We start from the raw sequence: 19792 nt of genomic DNA on the forward strand, positions 1-19792 counted from the left end.
ACACACACACACACACACACACACACACACACACACACCGGATGTCTCATCCAGCTGTGGCAGACAACCTCCAAACCTCCCCGGGGGAATGGGAGGGGGGCATGTACACAAGCACACAGGGGGATGGAGTTTCCCTTCTCCAAAATGGATGTACATTACAATGTACAATATCTGTTTCAGCTTAGTTTCTTGTCGAAATGCTAAAAACTTTAACACACACACACACACACACACACACACACACACACACACACACACACACACACAGTGGATGGAAACCACAACAAGGCACTGTTCATTCACACTACAGTCTACACTGAAGAGAGAGAGAGAGAGAGAGAGAGAGAGAGAGAGAGAGAGAGAAGTGGGTGGGAGCAAGAGAGAGACAGAGAGAGAGAGAGAGAGAGAGAGAGAGAGAGGGTGAGGTAGATAGTTACTGACCATCAAGAGCAGATAATGTGAGAATTTGTTCCCCTTGGAAAGTGACTGGGACAAAAACGCTGTCGGAAGAAAAGGAAGAAGGAGAAGACGAAGAAGAAGAAAAATAGTAGTAGTACGAAGAGGAGGAAAAGAGACCCATAAGTCATCTGAAACAAGCAGCAGGGCCAGAGAAAGGGGGGAAGAGCAAAAGCGGTGCAGGACTGGTGGAAAATAGAGGGGAGCAAAGAGTTGGAAGAGTATGAAGAGGAGCTAGGAAGGAAAATATATCAAGTAGCGTGGAAAAAGATTTATTCAGCTGCCAAAACACCGGTGGGCTACAAGGAAAGGACCCCAACACAGAGGACTGAGAGGTACGTTTACAGATCTTACTGTAATCTTTACCCTAATGCCTGAAATACTGTAATACGTCTTGAAGATTTGATGGATGGAAGGATCAAAATCTATTCCTGCTCAATGATTCCATGTGTTACTATATAGAGTATTTCCTATGTGGGTGTGCATTGGCTTATGTGTGACAGTCGAAACAGGAGGGGTGGGGAAGACGAGAGTACGTGCGTGCTGCCACAGCAGTGCAAGCTGTCAGGGTGGAGGGGGTGGGGGGTGACCGGGGGTCTACATGGAAGTTCACAGACAGGCTTTTTCAGTTCAAATGAACTTCGTCTGAAGTTAGTGTTCGAAGACATATTCATTTAGGAGTACTTGGGAATCAGCTCCTTAGATACCTACTGTACACTGTACTACAGATTCTTGATATAGCTCAAAGCAGCCACAGGTTTACCCTTGAGAAGAAAAAGCACTCGTGTGTGATCCTGGTGGATATTATTAAAGCACACTTGAAAGGTCTGGTGAGATCAAATATAAACTGGTAGATGGAGAGTTGTATAATATCTATTTATTATAATGATGGTTACAATATCTATACATGTCGTCATCTGCTTGCATCTTCTCACATTATCTGATATGATAGACCAGAGGGACAGCAGTGTTCTCTTCCCCCCACATGTTTCTGTGCCCTGGGGATAGTCAGCCAGTGAGGGGCAGGAAGTGGAGGTCAAGGGTTAAAAGGGAAGCAATTCATTATTTTTTCGGACATCCTGCAAAGAGAGGGATCATATTGTATACAGTATGTATGTGTGTATACACACACACACACACACACACACACACACACACACACACACACACACACACACACACACACACACACACACACACACACACACACACACACACACACACACACACACACACACACACACACACACACACACACACACACACACACACACACACACACACACAAAACTCCTTTGATTTGTGTGACCAGTCCACACCACATTTCTTTCTGTAAGATGCAGCAGACAGAGAGACAGAAGCAGACGAAAACTCAGATGAATAGACACACAAGCATGTGACATCCCATGAACAGAGGGAGGGAGATAGAGGAAAATCATTTAATCTAATTGTGTTTCTGTCAGGGCCACGAGGACAGAGGGGTAGACAGGGAAAACAGGCTCTCTGCTCCCCTACTCACCACCAATGGTCTTGTGATTAAAATCTGGAGTGTGGTTTATTACATTTTCTACATGCCTTTAGAAAGTGAGCTTGCTGGGGGAACATGCCTGTATAAGGTCTTTTCTCCCCCAATCTCTTGGCACATGGCCATTCACTTATGTGTTGTTTGTTTAGGAGCATGTGGATGTGCATTTTAACATTCCTATGTTTTTTGTTGTTTTGTTTTGTTTTTGCAAGCTGGCGGGGGGCGGGGTGGGGGGGTCAACTTAGCAAGGTAAAAGAGGCCGAGTGCGACGCCGACCCCCTGTTTATTTTGAGATAGCTCAAGTTTCAATGCTGGGAATTCTGGGAGATGGCATTCCATCCTTGCTGATGCACTGGCAGTTTAGAGTAACAGGCCTCTGAGAGTCTGCCCTGTGCCCTCATTTGACTAGGCACTTTCTGAGACAGCATTTACTGTCCTGCATTTATGTTGAACCCCAAAACCTACAGACCTTTTCATTAAGCAATACACTGTACAATTGCCATATTCTGCACTTTAATTCCTACAAATAGGATTATTTTCAGATATGACCATTAATTCCTTAAAATGAGAAGACACTTTATTAATACATAATTATAGGCCGAATCTGTTTTTTCATTAGTCTACATTTGAGACCTTGCCAAATAAAAATGTTTTACAGATCACTGCACAGATTTAAAAGCATGGTTATAGACTTGTTTGATTTCATTTCACTGATTAGTTTATTTGGGTACAATTCCTTTCAAGCAGAGAGAAAATATGCTTATACAATATCAGCTACCTGTAGTCCCTGCTGGGCAGGTGAACAGAATCAGTAAAACAGTGAAAAATCTATCATCCACTAACCTGTCATACATAGCCTATATAACCTAACATCCATGCAAGTACCCCCCATTCCCAACAAATACAAAGCCCACTACAAAAACTCCACCTTGGCTAAACCAGTGGTTCCCAAAGTGGGTCCGGGGACCCCCAGGGTCCTTGAGGCAGTTCCAGGGGATCCCCAGCTAAATGATAGTTTGGAACCAAATGGACCCTTATGGGTCTGTAACTCTGAGAGTGTACAAATGGAACCAAATGGATTTGGTTCCATTTTGTACACTCTCAGAGTTAAATTGACATTGATTTACAATGATTTTACAATATAAATTGAGGTCCCAGAGATATAAATGCCATTCAATGGGGGTCCGTAACCTAATGCCCAACTGGGAGTGCTTCAAATTAAACGGGTTGAGAATCACTGCTAGAACCGTAACCCTGACATATCTTTTCAAATGGGGGTCCGCAGGCTAATAAATGTCGATTTAGGGGTCCTTGACAGTGGTCCTTTGGGAACCACTGGGCTAAACATATCCAGAGTTATAACATTTAATGCTGACAAGACTGGTTGCTTAAAATCAAATGTTTTGCCTCAAAGTGATGTTGATGGTAAATATCATTTTGATCACTTAGGGACGAGGATGTCGACTATCTCATCTGAGAATGGCAGTGAAGATGCCAACCACCGAAGCTTCTGGATGGTAAGAGGAGAGAGAGTGTGTGTGTGTGTGTGTGTGTGTGTGTGTGTGTGTGTGTGTGTGCGTGTGCGTGTGCGTGTGCGTGTGCGTGTGCGTGTGCGTGGGTGCGTGGGTGCGTGTGTGCGTGCGTGCGTGCGTGCGTGCGTGCGTGCGTGCGTGCGTGCGTGCGTGCGTGCGTGGTTCTCGCTGTCTACCATAGAATGCCAAAGTCCCGACGTCACTCGCTCATTCCCTGAGTCATTTCTCCATGGAGAATACCATTGGATCATCTTAAAATCGTCTCATATAAGAATTGTGGTCCAGAAATAAACAAACTGTCTCGGTGATATTGTCGGGAGGTGTCTCTGTATCGTTTACGACAATACAGTCTGTGGAAAAATTGTGGCAATCTTTAATATTCAAACACAGTTCTTATATGAGGCGATCTAAGATCCCTCTATGGGGATTATAACTGGCTACAAATAAAAAATCACACCTGTGTGAACTTAAGTGAGGGGCGCTAATATATTAAAGTCAGTGACAAACAGGGACAAAACAAACGTTAAATTCTCTTTATTGTTAATGGCATTTAACAAACATACCAATACCAATACCACTACCAATAACCTGTCATACATAGCCTACATGACCTAACATCCATGCAAGTACCCCCCATTCCCAACAAATACAAAGCCCACTGGAAAAATTTAAACTCCACCTTGGCTAAACCAGTGGTTCCCAAAGTGGGGTCCTTGAGGCAGTTCCAGGGGATCACCAGCTAAATGATAGTTTGGAACCAAATGGACCCTTATGGGTCTGTAACTCTGAGAGTGTACACATGGAACCAAATGGATTTGGTTCCATTTTGTACACTCAGGATTGTTCAGGATTGTTTGAAATTACCAAACGTAAACCATGCAGTGTCATGGTCAGTACCATGGTCAACTCAGTATCATGGTCAACTCAGTATCTATCATGTCAGTATCATGTCAATATCATGGTCAGTATCCTGGTCAACTCAGTATATATCATGTCAGTATCATGTCAGTATCATGGTCAGTATCATGTCAGTATCATAGTAAATATCATGTCAGTATCATGGTCAACTCAGTATCTATCATGTCAATATCATGGTCAGTATCCTGGTCAACTCAGTATCTATCATGTCAGTATCATCTCAATATCATGGTCAGTATCATGGTCAGTATCATGTCAGTATCATGGTCAACTCAGTATCTATCATGTCAGTATCATGTCAATATCATGGTCAGTATCCTGGTCAACTCAGTATCTATCATGTCAGTATCATGTCAATATCATGGTCAGTATCATTGTCAGTATCATGGTCAGTATCATGGTCAGTATCATGTCAGTATCATGGTCAGTATCATGGTCAGTATCATGTCAGTATCATGCCAGTATCATGGTAAATATCATGTCAGTATCATGGTAAATATCATGTCAGTATCATGGTAAATATCATGTCAGTATCATGGTAAATATCATGGTCAGTATCCTGGTCAACTCAGTATCTATCATGTCAGTATCATGTCAATATCATGGTCAGTATCCTGGTCAACTCAGTATATATCATGTCAGTATCATGTCAATATCATGGTCAGTATCATGGTCAGTATCATGGTCAGTATCATGCCACTATCATGTCAGACATCTCTGTGACAGGGCTGGTACATGTTAACATGACACGGCCTGTGACAGGGCTGGTACATGTTAACATGACACGGCCTGTGACAGGGCTGGTACATGTTAACATGACACGGCCTGTGACAGGGCCATGACAGCCCTGTCATTCAGTGCTGTGAGAGGGGCCTGATGTGACAGAGCCTGCCATCCATGTACAATTCAACGTATAATCGCAACAGGGAAGAATGCTAATAATTACATTTAATCACAAACTAACAGTCTAGTTTAATGTAAAATCTGATGGAAATCAATTAGATGTTTTCTAAATTATATAAGCAACACTAATACACAATACAAATAATAAAGTTTACATTTTAATTTGATGTGGGGGCATTAAGGGATCTGGACAAGGACTGGCCCAAAACAGGTTGAGAAACACTGCTCTAGACCAAATACAGTCAAAACGTCTCTTAGCTCTACCGTAAAGATTGTGCTTCATATATATATTTACCAATTAAATCTGGACCTATTATGATATGCCCAGACTTGGGATTTGTTACCGTTCATGTGGTTAATAAACCCCAAATCAGTATTCTCCATTATCAATATGGAGATAAGCGGTTTCATTCATAACTCCTTTTGTATAGTTACAATACAATAATAATGTGTGGTTGTCACACCATGGTACACTCGGCGGCACACTGTTCGGGAACCACTGGTCTACACTGTCCTAATAATAAAGCTCAGAAAAATATATTGAGTGTTCAAACAAACAAAAAAAACCCAAGAACAAACATCAGTAACCCTCAAACTAATGAAATTGTAGTATTGGGTCAGGACATGAATGAGATGAGGTACATGATGGTTCAGCTTTGTTTTCTGTCTGGTGAGTGATTCATGCTCAGCTGTGAGTGCCACGCTCTTTGTTCACAGCCCACAATCTAGTGTTTCCTCCATGTAAACACTGCGTTCGTTCTATGTATTTTGCCATCCCAATTTGTGTGAACTACCACTTTAATACCATGGCTCTGTCTGCTATTGGCCCGATAGCGGCTGCCCCAGTTTTCATCCCCTGCAACCCACTAACCCACCCCCTGTAATTTGGCAGACTCCTGTTGTGTTGGATATATTCACCCCCAACACCCCCTCCTGGGCTGTCTGTCATTATGGTGCAAACGTGTGCCCTACTACTGTGCTGTGTTTGCACAGTCATCTCCATCTCGTAAGGCATCCCATGATGGTACATACAGTAGACCACAGTGCTATTCATTTACACTAGGATCTACCTGTTCTAGTGGTTACTGGGACAGTTTCCGTGCATTATTTTGAGAACAGACTTGTTAAAGTCCGGAGCCGGTCATAGTTATGCACATGAAATTTGATTATCGAGCCAGGACCGTGGCCATTTTGTTTAATGCTATGATTGGCTAGTTGGGACAGCTTCTCTTGTAGCGGTTTATGTCTGCCTACGTGATTGGCCAGCTGCTGTTCTGCAGTGGTGCTGTTGGCCCCAAGCAAGATTCCTCAGCTGTTTTCATTTAAATTTCAGACGAGTGCGGAGAGTCAGTACAAAGTAACCGCAACAGAGAAAGAAAGAGACGGGAAAGAGAGAGGGAGAGAGGGAGGGGGGGGACGACGACGACGACACCAAGTCAAGTAGAAAACAATAGAGAGCATAGAAAGCAGGTGAAAAACGTCCATTCAAACTTTCACTTGAAGAAAATAAGACGTTATGTACTAAAAATTTAAGTTTGGACAGGTCTCCACCAGGAGGATGTTTTGTGTGTGTGTGTGTGTGTGTGTGTGTGTGTGTGTGTGTGTGTGTGTGTGTGTGTGTGTGTGTGTGTGTGTGTGTGTGTGTGTGTGTGTGTGTGTGTGCGTGTGTGTGTGTGTGTGTGTGACGTGGCTTGGCCTGTTGTAGCGCCACCATGAGGCTGATTTGAAAACTGTCAAGTGGCATTTCTTCCTCAGCCTAGTGGGAATATGCATGCACAGTTTCACCGCAATCGGACGCTGCGTTGAGTAATTGTGGCAATTTGTACAAAACGGGTACAAAGCTGGCTACTCCTGAAAGGTTTAGAAGCCAATCGTAGGCAATGAGGGTGGATTATGAGAAATCAAACAAACGCGTCTTGATCACATGACTATGGAGAGCATGTGTACCGATTTGCGTGAAATTTGGATAAAATCTGAAGGAGTAATATTAGAAAATGTGTTTTACATATGTCAGCCTCCTGGTGGCGCTATAAAGAGCAGATGTGAAAAATTCCAGGCAAAGGTTTTTCCTTGGCCTCTAGGGAGTTGGCATACAAAGTTATCCACAGATCCATGCAGTTAGAGGAAAAAACACTTTTCAGCGAGTTATAGCGCCACCATGAGGCTGAGTTGAAAATGTTCACGTGACATTTCTTCCTCGGCCTAGTGGGAATGTGCGTGCACAATTTCACGGAAATCACACGATGTGTCCATGATTTGCAGCATTTTGTTTGAAACTGAGCACTCCTGCGAACTTTGGAAGCCAATCTTAGCCAATCAGGATGGAGTCTGAGAAATCTGAAAGACGCGTTTCGATGAATGGCTCTAGAGAGGCTGTGCACCAATTTGCGTGATGTTTGGACAAAATCTGTAGGTGTACTGTCCAAAAACTTGTTTTGCACAAAGCGGCCTCCTGGTGGTACTATAACAGGCCGTTCTGGAAATTCTGGGGCAGAGGTTCATCGTTGGCATCCAGGGAGTGTGTGTGCAAAATTTGACATCGACCGGGTTAACGGTGCCGGAGATTAGCTGTTCACAGACGGACGGACACACACACGGACACACGGACACACGGACACACGGACACACGGACGGACGGACGGACGGAGTGCAAAACATACTCTCTCCCCATGCCTTCCCTTCGGCCTGGTGGAGACAATAAAAGGTTATATCATCAATGTGATACTCTTGGTGCAGTGTTGCAGCGGTGCAGTTCATGGAGGGACAGACAGTAGGCTGACAGGAAATGGGGAGAGAGATGGGGGGAAGACATGCAGTAAAGGCTGTCAGGATCGGGAGTTGAACCTGCGGCACACTGCCAGACTGGATTGCCAGCCAAGGTGCCTGGAACACTGAGCCATGGCCCAGGCCAATCTTGGTGCAGTGTTTTAACTCTTCTAATTAATTCAAGGGGGTTCGTTGTCCAATTGTGCTTTCTATTAGATTCAAGACTAATGGCTTCCTTTTAACATTTTATAATTTAAAGTCACAGCCTAAGGTGAGTTATATTATTTCAATAAGCTTTAAGGACAAAAAAAAAACATGAGAAATTATGCCACATGCTGGATAAAATGCTACGTAAAAAGAAAAACATATGCAAAACATTTGAAGGTAAAACTAAAAGTAAGAGGGACCACTCTAAACCACACAGATCTTTTTTACTAGAGACAAATAAAATTGCTTGGTTATTTTCAAAATCTGACTGGGAGAGACAGATGCACAGAGACATTTACTGCTTGTAAACGTGTCAGTGTTTGTGTGTGTCTCTCTCTCTCTCTCTCTCTCTCTCTCTGTGTGTGTGTGTGTGTGTGTGTGTGTGTGTGTGTGTGTGTGTGTGTGTGTGTGTGTGTGTGTGTGTGTGTGTGTGTGTGTGTGTGTGTGTGTGTGTGTGTGTGCGCGCGCGCGCACGTGCGACCACAGAAGCTGCTAGAGAGAAAGAGAGAAAGAGGTACAGCGTAGGGGAGAGAGTGTGGTGTGTGTGTAGGCGAATGCAGTATGGCTGCCAGGAAAATTGAGGAAAGATTTCCAAACTCCACATCCACAAACAAAACACTTGCTTTGGATTTGGCCTTTGCCATCCTCTGCCCTCTTGCTCTTCATCTGTACTTTTACAGCTCGCCAGCAGCTGTCCACACCACACACACACCCCAATGACCCAGTCAGCAGCAGCGTTTTACACAGCAGAGTTTTACACAGAGTAACCCAATGCTTTTTAACAGCACTTCTGACAGTTTGAGAGTTGACCTCTGACGATAGAATCACGTCACAGTGGTTTTAAAGGTGTGGAAGAGGAGAGACAACCTGTGTCTTATTAAGGTTGTTTCACAACACAACTCAGAGAGCTTGTGTTGTGATGTCATGGTTCAGGCTAGCTCTGGTCCATACGGGTCAGGCTAGCTCTGGTCCATAGCCTTATGCCGTTGCATTAGGGCTATGGACCAGAGGCTAGGTTCAAGCTAGCTCTGGTCCGTAGCCCTAATGCCGTTGCATTAGGCCGGGCTATAGACCAGAGGCTAGGTTCAGGCTAGCTCTGGTCCATAGCCCTATTGCAACGGCATTAGGGCTATGGACCAGAGGCTAGGTTCAGGCTAGCTCTGGTCCATAGCCCTATTGCAACGGCATTAGGGCTATGGATCAGAGGCTAGGTTCAGGCTAGCTCTGGTCCATAGCCCTATTGCAACGGCATTAGGGCTATGGATCAGAGGCTAGGTTCAGGCTAGCTCTGGTCCATAGCCCTAATGCCTTTGCATTAGGGCTATGGACCAGAGGCTAGGTTCAGGCTAGCTCTGGTCCATACTATTTAGGCTAGCTCTGGTCCATAGCCCTAATGCAACGGCTTTAGGGCTATGGACCAGAGGCTAGGTTCAGGCTAGCTCTGGTCCATAGCCCTAATGCAACGGCATTAGGGCTTGCATTAGGGCTATGGACCAGAGCTAGATTCAGGCCAACAGACACTCCTGTCTTTGAATCCCATGATGGGTCCAACATCTATTCCACATTTATCGACTATCACTATACGGTTAACCCCCCTCTCCCCCGCTGTCCTCTCACAGCCTGGGAACTATCAGCGGACAGTGAAGCGCACAGAAGATGCCTTCCAGGCATGCAATGACGTCGTGGCATGTTTCCAGGAGCGTGCGCGCGTTGAGAGGCAGTATGCCCAGCAGCTCAGTGAGTGGAGCAACAAGTGGAAGCCCCTAGTGGACTCCAGTGAGTATACTGCACCCACGGTTAAGAAAACGACCCACTCAGGCAACCATCACGTCCGTCCACACACCACATTCCCCTTATCAAATCACTGGGATACTCTTTTCACTGGATGACAATTCAGTTCAAGTTCTAGAGACACAATATCAATATTTTAAACTATATATAATCTCAATTAACATAGAAATGCTTTCCATTTTCAACAATCATCACAAACAAAAAATTGCAGCTCTGCATAGATAAGATGAACAGCAGCAATATGTAAGGCAAACAATTATTAGTATTATTATTTTAATATAAACCTACTTTGTGCAAAAGCATTACATGTCACTGTGGCTGAAGGCCAAGCAGAGTTTGTATGTCTTACCCCTCAAAAGTAGACCAATCATAAATATTTAAACAAATCGATTTGCCCAAAGGAGACATATATACCACCACACACTACTAGTCCACGTCTGCCACAAGCAGCCAGTTTGTCAATGCAGGGACAACAAGTATGACTTCACCACTGATTTGTGCTGTTTTGATAACTCTGTATGCATATTGTGAACAAAGCAGCACAGGGAAACCATGCTGTTATTTGACTCTAAGTCTTATTGCAGGTCCTCTGTATGGGTCCCTTCTTAAGGCATGGCAGTGTTTCCTGTCCTCCGCTGACCGATTAGCCTCTTTACACTCGACCGTCTGTCGCGCGCTGGTGGCAGAGGACGGGGACCGTGTCAAGACGTGGCAGAAGGACTCCTTCCAGAAAAAGTTATTCGGAGGCTTCAAGGAGTCCCAGGACTTTGACACGGGCTTTGCACGTGCTCAGAAACCCTGGGCCAAGCGTCTTAAAAAGGTCTGCATGCATGCTTCCTTCTCTCATAATATAAAACTAAGCTTGTACAACATTGTTTTCTCACTTCACAGTCTGACACTGTTATAATGTCGCCTCAGATCACATTCTCTGAGATACATTTGCAGAATATAGATCCAAATCAGTCCAATACTGCAAGTAACAGTTTCTCCTTTGTGCCCATCCCAAGTACTGGTTGACAGCTAGGGTGACTGTTTTGTTTATGTCATGCCTGTCCCAGCTGGACAAAGCCAGGAGGGCATATCACAAAGTCAGTCGCAAGGAGAACTCTGCCCTGGAACGTGAGGCCCATGCTAAGGGAAACCCAGACATAGCCATCGAGAAACAAAAGAAGATCCAGGAGGAGAGAGAGGTGGCTCAACAGGAGGCAGAGAAAGTAAGCAGCGGTCATTCAGGGTCGGCGTATGTGTGTGTACGTGTGGCACCATTTGGGGTAGACAAAAGTTTGAAAGACTTCACGGGCTCTATAGGGAGGCCTTCAAAAAGTCAAACATGTTTTTGTATGATTGTATATCATACTGTATACTGTTTAGATATAAATGTGTACATACACACTGTAACACGTACAACAGGGCTCTGCATGTCGGTGGTACATTGTTCCAAGCGCTCATTTCATTCTTCCACAGGTGCGCCTGCGCTATGAGAAGGTTCTCGAGGAAGTGACCAGGTATGCCCCTCGCTACATGGAAGAGATGGAGTCTATATTTGACCAATCACAGGAGGAGGAGAGGAAGAGGATCAGCTTCCTCAAACAGGCCTTCCTCTCCATTCACAGACACCTGGATGTCACCACTAACGAGAGGTACCCAGAACACATGTGATTGTCTGCTGATGCTCATGAAATGGTATATAGCGCCTTTATTGAAGACGCTGTACATAGATTGTGCATTACATTCACACATACATTCACACACCGATGGACGGGGGAAACCATGCAAGTCACCAACCTGCACATCAGGAGCAATTAGGAGTCTTGCTCAAGGACACTTTGACACTAACACTCTGGGGGGCCGGGATCTAACTGGGAACCTCCCTGGTTCCCATCCAGCTGCTCTACCGGCCACTCTACCCCTGAGCCACTGCCGCCCGCATGTGTTTTTGCTGTCTGTCAGCATTTGTCTGTTTCTGAGAACAAGAGAGGGGGAGAGAAAGTGAAAGAGTGAAAGACAAAGAGAGAGGGAGAGAGACAGAGAAAGAGAGTGAGAGTGAGGGTGTTTGTCCTTTATAAATAATCCCTTTTGCCCTTCCTAGCCCTGCCTCCTGGCAGCAGGACATTTTACAGTTAAACAATAAACTGTATTCATTTAGACACTTCAGTTTAGGATGAACCATTTACCAATTATTGCAATGATATTGCATTCAGTTTGGTGGTGTGGCTCTGCTCATGTGATATTACACAAATTACCTGTGCAAACATGACACAGAATCTGAGATCACAATCCCCCCAGAGCAGAGCAAAAAATACAGAGATTACATGAACATAACACTGAACCTTCAATTACATAATTAAACTACCACATATCATAATGCAAGCCACAGTACAATCCACAGAATCATCCTAGTAACAATATAGAACTAAATGCCACAGGGAGGAGGCCAGGAAGTGGAGGAAATTTGACACTGACAGCTGTACGACCGGCTTTGACAGACCGCAGAGGGAATGAGGGCGTGTGTGAGATAGCTTGTAGCGAATTAGAATGAAGATATTGAACGTGGAGAGACAGACTGACTTGAGGGAGTATGTATGAATTAACGGTTAGTGAATGAATGGGGGGTGGGGGGGGTCTGGGGAGAGTGAGCTTGAGCCAGCCTGTACTGTAAGCCTCCTGCCTTCCGTGCCTATAATGATAATGAATAATGACACCAGCGACGGCTCCAGAACATTGTGACTGGGGGTGCTATATGCTGTCTATTTAGAGAGGGGGGGCTAATGCATCTTGGTTTACATAGAAGTCAGTCAATTGGGCTTGTTTGGAGGGGGGAGGCTTAGGGGAGCCGTCCCTGAATGATAATGTCCAAAATGATGTCAGTGAAATGAAACGAAATAAAATAAAACACAAATGGATTTCTTTCTTTGTTTACTTTCCTCAAGTATATTTTTCTGCATAATAAAAAAAGAAGGGCCAGTACTAGTGACAAATTGGTCAGCCTCTAATTTGGTATTTGTTGATTAAGGGTTGTTTGGATTTATTAATCGCCACTTTTATCTTGCTGGAAAGACCAGCGACAGCACAGAGAGTACAGTAGAAGATTTCTCACTGAATGAATTAGGTACAACACCGCCGTCTCCTCTGACTGAGTGTGCTCTCAGAAGGATGTTACATCAACTACGAGAGGACTTTTTGCAGGCCCGTTTCCTTCAGCTTGTCTTTGACAGTCTAATTGGACCGAACTATGGTAAAGAAATCAATAATCTGAGCCCCAATTAAGCCATTCCAAAAATTATTAATAGATCAGGGTGAGGACCCGGCATCAACGCTCCCCTCTGTGATTTTCTCAGCCGGCTGTGATCCATACATTTTGGTTTAGACTGCAGCTAAATTACTTTAACAAATCTGCAGAGGCTAAGGGGAGCAGTGCAGGGCCAAATACTGCATGGTAAAATTGTATCCTGTATTGATCTGTTTACTGCTCTGTTATAACTTAAATTGCCTGGTGTTTTGGCAAAGAAAAAAGGAAAATATCAATAAAAAAAAGCTTAGAACTGACAGGAACGGAAACATTTAAATACAAAAAACTGTGGGAATGAGAATTCTTCTATAGACTCTCTCTCTTTGTCTCTTCCCTGTCAGTTTGTCATTTTGAATGTACCGTACATGTAGTGTTTGTGTTGATTGGTGTGTAATGCCCATCCTTGTTCCTGTACTATAGTGTGAAAGCAGTGTACAATGAGCTCCACAACACGCTCATGGCCATCAATGAGCAGGAAGACCTGCGCTGGTGGAAGAACACACATGGACCCGGAATGCCCACCGACTGGCCTCAGTTCCAGGTCCCGTGCACTCTCTCTCACTGTGTATCTCACTGTCTATACTCGCTTGCACGCACGCGCACACACACACACACACACACACACACACACACACACACACACACACACACACACACACACACACACACACACACACACACACACACACACACACACACACACACACACTCACTCACTCACACACACACACACACACACACACACACACACACACACACACACACTCACTCACTCACTCACTCACTCACTCACTCACTCACTCACTCACTCACTCACTCACTCACTCACTCACTCACTCACTCACTCACTCACTCACTCACTCACACACACACACACACAGCCAGCATAATACAGCTCACTATGTTAGATGTAATCCTGTTATAGTTACTTGCGCAAGCAGAGCGCGCTATAATGTTGTTTGTCCGGTGCTTCGATGCGTATGCCGTGGCTGATTCTGAGAGTGACGTAATTAAGATATGTACCAATGCCAGGGTATAACTGGCTCTCGATGGTGACGTAATAAAGATATGTTTCAGTGTCGGGTGGATTAAAGGTAATGCCTCTATGTAATCTGAAACCTACCTTTATTACGTCACCATCGAAAGCCAGTTATACCCTGGCATTGGTACATATCTTCATTATGTCACTCTCAAAATCAGCCATGGCATACGCATAAAACAACCCAAGTAACCACAGTATAGTACTTATCAACTTACAAATTACATATACATATATACATATATAAGGTAATGCCTCTACATGTTGAAAGTGAAACCTACCACCCGAATTTATTACATCATTACATGTTCATTTCAATGTTTTACACAGAGGCTAAGATTTGAAAGTTCGTAGCGGTTGACAGTACTTGCGCGCTCTGCTTGCGCACTAGTAGGCCATTTATGGCCTACTAGTGTGCAGGCAATCGACAGAGTGCAGTTCTAGTTGTTCATGTGTAGGCCTATGCCTCTGCTTCTCTTAGTGCTTGTTTTGTGCATACAGTGCAGTGTATTATTTTATGTCTACATGTTTTTTCTGTGAAATTCATATACACACTTCATGCTTGATTTGCTTGTGGACAGGAGTGGACACCTGAACAGAAAAGCAAAAAAGGCAAAAAAGGAACAGAAAAGAAAGGAACGATAGAGAGAAGGTGAGTGGACGCAGCATACAGTATATCACTGTGTGCCTGTTGATAGTTTATGGCAGGGGTTCTCAACCCGTGGGTCGCGACCCCTCGGGGGGTCGCCAAATTATTTTGGGGGTTGATTTTTCAAAAATAGTAGACCTACAAGTTCGTAGCGCGCCACTCGGTGGCGCGCTATGAGCTTGTAGATCTGCTATTTTTCAATAGCTAAATTATAACGATGCTTAAAACATCAAAAGGGGTCCCTAACCCAAAATGGTTTAAGGTTATTGTAGCAGTCAATTTATATTGGGGGTCGGGAGGGGGCGGGGCGGGGGTCCCGAGACATTGCCAAAGCATTTCCGGGGGTCCCCGGCCAAAAACGTTGAGAACCCCTGGTTTATGGGGGCAGCCGTAGCTCAGTGGGTAGAGAAGATGAATCGGAAGGTCGTTGTTCAATCCTCGGCTCACACAGTCTCACATGGTGAAGTCTGCCAGGAAGTGCGCAAACCTTAACCGCTCCCCCTGAGCACTCATCTCAGCCAACTACTGGGCAAAGCAGTAAAAGCCTCACCCAGCTGATGCATGCATGTATGTAGCCTATGTATTTTTACGAGTCCCTTTATTTTTTGTTTGCTACATTTATTTTTTAATTATTATTATTATCTCTAAACATTCCCAAAAAAGCCCATACCGGAGGCGGGGTTGGCGAAAGGGCTTTTCTGTGTGGAGTTTGCATGTTCTCCCCGTGCCCCCTAGGGTAGGTACCCTCACAAAAAACATGCAGAAATGCAGTAATCCTGGTCTCTAAACTACCTCCCCCTGGCCAGCCAGGGCGCCTGATGGGAAAGGAACTGGTCGGAATAACCTGTTCCTTCCACGTGCTACGTCCGGCCGGGGAAACTCCCCCCTGTCAGGTGAAAAGAAGCAGCTTGTACTCCTCATGCATAGAAGGAAGCATGAGGTCAGTCCGCTGCCCCCCCAGGTTGGCAGAGGAAGTGTAGCGCCCAGGATTACATTAGATAAGTGACACTGGGTGAAGAAATAGGTTGCAAAATCATGGGATAAAAATATAAAAGTAAAGAAAGTCCATACATTATAAGACAAATGTTTCAGAAGTAATGAAAATAGCTGATCTACAAGCTTACAACGCATCGTCCGGGACCCTAGTCCCGGGCAAACGTCAACGTAAATGTATGATTGACTGTACACAGCGTGGACCACTCTGCATGGGCCCCATTTAGACCTGAGGCAGTTTTCTGAAAAAACGGTTTCTGTCAGTGGTGCTCAACCTTTTTCAGGTCAAGGACCCACGGAATTATCTGTATTTGGCTGCGGACCCCCATCTGAAAATATGTAGTTACTGGGACCCTAGAGCTTGTAGATCTGCTATTTTTCAATAGCTAAAGTATAACATAATCCTTAAAACATGGGTTAAATGTTGTACATGGCTGTCTCTCCATCACGTGTGTTTTTGTGTTTGCTCACCTCCGTCAGTGTGATGATAGGAGGAGTGAGAGTCAGAGCCCTCTATGACTATGTCGGCCAGGAGACAGACGAGCTGTCCTTTAAAGCAGGTGAATAAATGTAACATGACATGACATGACAACGTGACATGCAGCAAACGTTCGGGCATGTCAGGCATTTTTGAGTCCATGTGGTACTACATGCCCTAAGTAACCTCGGCTATCGAGTACTACACATTCTCCTGTGATTGGCTTTATATTTGATGTTTTAGGACATCTTCAATAAAACACTATTCACATATTCTTTAGTTTTCAAATTACTCATGCACATTCATGTATCAAAGATATTTATATCAAATGATGTGTTTGGGTGATATCTTTTTTTTCTTTTCTTTTTTACAGTATCCTATATTTTTAGCACTGTGTGCAGCTTATAACAGTACAGTATTTGTCTTCAGAAGCGTTTATATTGTAACCTCGACACAGCATAACCTCAGAAATTACCCCAGAACGTTCAATCACGGCGGATGGCGCCTACATTCCGAGAAAACACCCTTTTAAAACGGGCCAGAAACATGAACTCGACTCCGTTTACCTGCGGCCGATCACGTGACACACGCGTCGACACACTGCAAGGCATGTTGGGCTACAGGTCATCTTTAACCCATTTAGGCCTGACGTCGAAATAAAAAAAACGTTCGCTCTGAAAGAATATATATTCAAAGATTTGTGCCGCATTTTTACGATTTTTCAAAAATAGCAGACCTACAAGCTCGTAGTGCGCCACTCGGTGGCGCGCTATGAGCTTGTAGATCTGCTATTTTTCAATAGCTAAAGTATGGGTTAAGCTAGACACGTGACGTGAACCTCTAGTATTGATATAGTTGTAGAACTTGCATCATAATATCCTGTTTTTAATTTTCTTGTCTTAGGTGAGGAGTTCTTGAAAGTGGAGGATGAGGATGACCAGGGTTGGTGTCGAGGGATGAAGGATGCCGGGCGAGAAGGACTGTACCCTGCAAACTATGTAGAGGCGGTCTAGTGGTATTATAGTGTCCGTATTATGTAATGAAAATCTGCATGAGATTGATGGCGACTGAGCTGGCCTGTATGTGGCCAGTATGTATGATGAATGCCTCATGACAAGTTGACAACCACAACATGGAACCTGAAAGTCTGCCAGTCTCGTTTATAGTAGGCTGCTGTGTCCAGTTCTTATCCTATAAGATATTGGCTGTGCTGAAAAGATGATCGCAGTGAGGTGGACATTTTGGCATAGAGATTTACATAAAGGACCTATCCAGGTTGTGTAGCCTATTAAAGATAAAAATGCAAATGAATGCAATAATAGGAAAAGTAAAAGAAATATGCTGGACTCTGAAGGTACCGAACACTACATTATTAACCACTGCTGAGAATAAATTATATCGCAAGACTGCTATTTTAATTGTCATTACTTTTCCTGCACACATAAAATTGCTCACGATACATTTTCATATGAAGGGAGTGAAGCTTTTTATGTGGTCATAATCCATCATCAGTAGCATTATAAATTAAGTTAAGCTAATTAGATAGATTGCTTTATTACACGATTTGTTTTTTGTTCCTGTTTTATGAATAATATACTTGGGTAACACATATGTTTTCCCGTCCATAATTGTGTCTGTCTGTAGTATTTAATCACTATGTGGCACCTATCCTCAGTAGCAGCAGCTTAGTACAGGACAGGCGCGTTGAAATTCCTGCGCTTGCCTTGCCTTTGCCTTGTCCAGTTCTTTGCCATTATGAATGTGTGTGTAAGCACTGTATGTATTTGTATGTATGGTAAGAACCACAAAACTGCCTTTGTCAAGTTTGAAATAAAATGTGGAACTTGTTATACTGTCAGAATCTCGAAGCTTTATGGAATTTGCCATGAACTCTAGGTGATTTGTGTGTACACATTAATTTATCTCTGAGTAAATGCCACAAAGGATTTTACTGTGTGTGCGTGCGTGCGTGCGTGCGTGCGTGCGTGTGTGCGTGCGTGCGTGCGTGCGTGCGCGCACCTGCGTGTTGAGAGAGTGCAGATATGAAGCCAGCTGTGTTTAGGTCAAATGGCACTGCATGTGATGTCATCAGAGTGGAGGCATCAGTCAAGCAAGCATCAGTGTTCATGTTTCAGCTCGTCAAGATGAAGACAGAGATATGATGTGAAGTTTTACAGCACATTATGTATTATTACACTCCAGTGCACACATGTATACATGTATTCATAACGTACCCACCCGCCCTCATATAAATACACTCATGCTTACATGATGCAAATACATATGTCATACATGTGCGCACACAAATACATGTGTACACTGCACACACACACACACGCACGCACGCGCACGCACACACACACACACAGTAAAATCAAACAGACAGGGTCCATTGGAGTGTCTGCTTTTTCACAGAAGTAATGGAGTTAATGATGTCACCCTGAAAGGATTTCCTCCACCTGACAGCTACTGTCAGAGCCAGAGAGAGAGAGAGAGGGAGAGAGAGAGAGAGAGAGAGAGAGAGAGAGGGAGAGGGAGGGAGGCACAGATCCACGAGTTTGCGTTCACATCATGAAGAATGGGGCCACATCTTAAAGCCCTGAACTGTGCGTGCGTGCGCGCGCGCGTGCGTGCGTGCGTGCATGCGTGCGTGCGTGCGTGCGTGCGTGATTTCAAATCACACCACATACCTGGGTTCCTAGGAGACTCGCCATTTCATTTATAGCCCTACTCCGTAGTATGACGGTGTCTGCAAGCCAGAAAATAACCTTTTATTTATAAGCCTATAGTAAGTTTGTAAATGAATTACTGTTGCAAATCACGGCATTCCATCTTTAATAATGTAAATATAAATGGCTCCCATAATGACCATATATGGTAATGAATGACCCCTGGGCACTGTGTGCGATGTGCAACAGAGTGTTGAGCCTAATTTATACCGTGGCTGAGAATAGTTGATCTACAAGCTCGACGTTGCATTATATCTGCTATTTTCGGCTATAAATTAAGCATTTCCTAGTAACTTATGGTCCGTTACAGACATTTATATCCATTAAGCAAGCTTGTCTAAGTACAATGTAACACACACACACACAGCAATTAATGTTAACTTATTTGTCATAAAGCAATTAGACTGGAAACAGCTCATTTGCATGCTAATTATGCTTGACATTAATTGCAATTTAGATGCCATGGAGATCTCTAAAGATAAACCGGTCATCCATTTAATGTTGTGGGGTCAGTAAA

The 19792-nt window shown here is 44.1% G+C and overlaps 1 protein-coding gene across 1 annotated transcript; it reads left to right on the plus strand.

Moving 5' to 3' along the window:
- The first annotated feature begins 388 nt into the window (after positions 1-388).
- LOC306936716 (protein kinase C and casein kinase substrate in neurons protein 3) lies at positions 389-18394 on the plus strand. Its single transcript, XM_079520328.1, has 10 exons — positions 389-791; positions 3431-3498; positions 9927-10083; positions 10683-10918; positions 11157-11312; positions 11563-11738; positions 13808-13928; positions 15008-15078; positions 16549-16628; positions 17450-18394. The coding sequence occupies exons 2-10, from the start codon at positions 3439-3441 to the stop codon at positions 17557-17559; spliced, it is 1167 nt and encodes a 388-aa protein (XP_079376454.1). The 5' UTR covers positions 389-791; positions 3431-3438; the 3' UTR covers positions 17560-18394.
- The last annotated feature ends 1398 nt before the right edge of the window (positions 18395-19792 follow it).

Source organism: Electrona antarctica, assembly GCF_951216825.1.
Source record: "Electrona antarctica genome assembly, chromosome: 14".
NCBI classification, from domain to species: domain Eukaryota; kingdom Metazoa; phylum Chordata; class Actinopteri; order Myctophiformes; family Myctophidae; genus Electrona; species Electrona antarctica.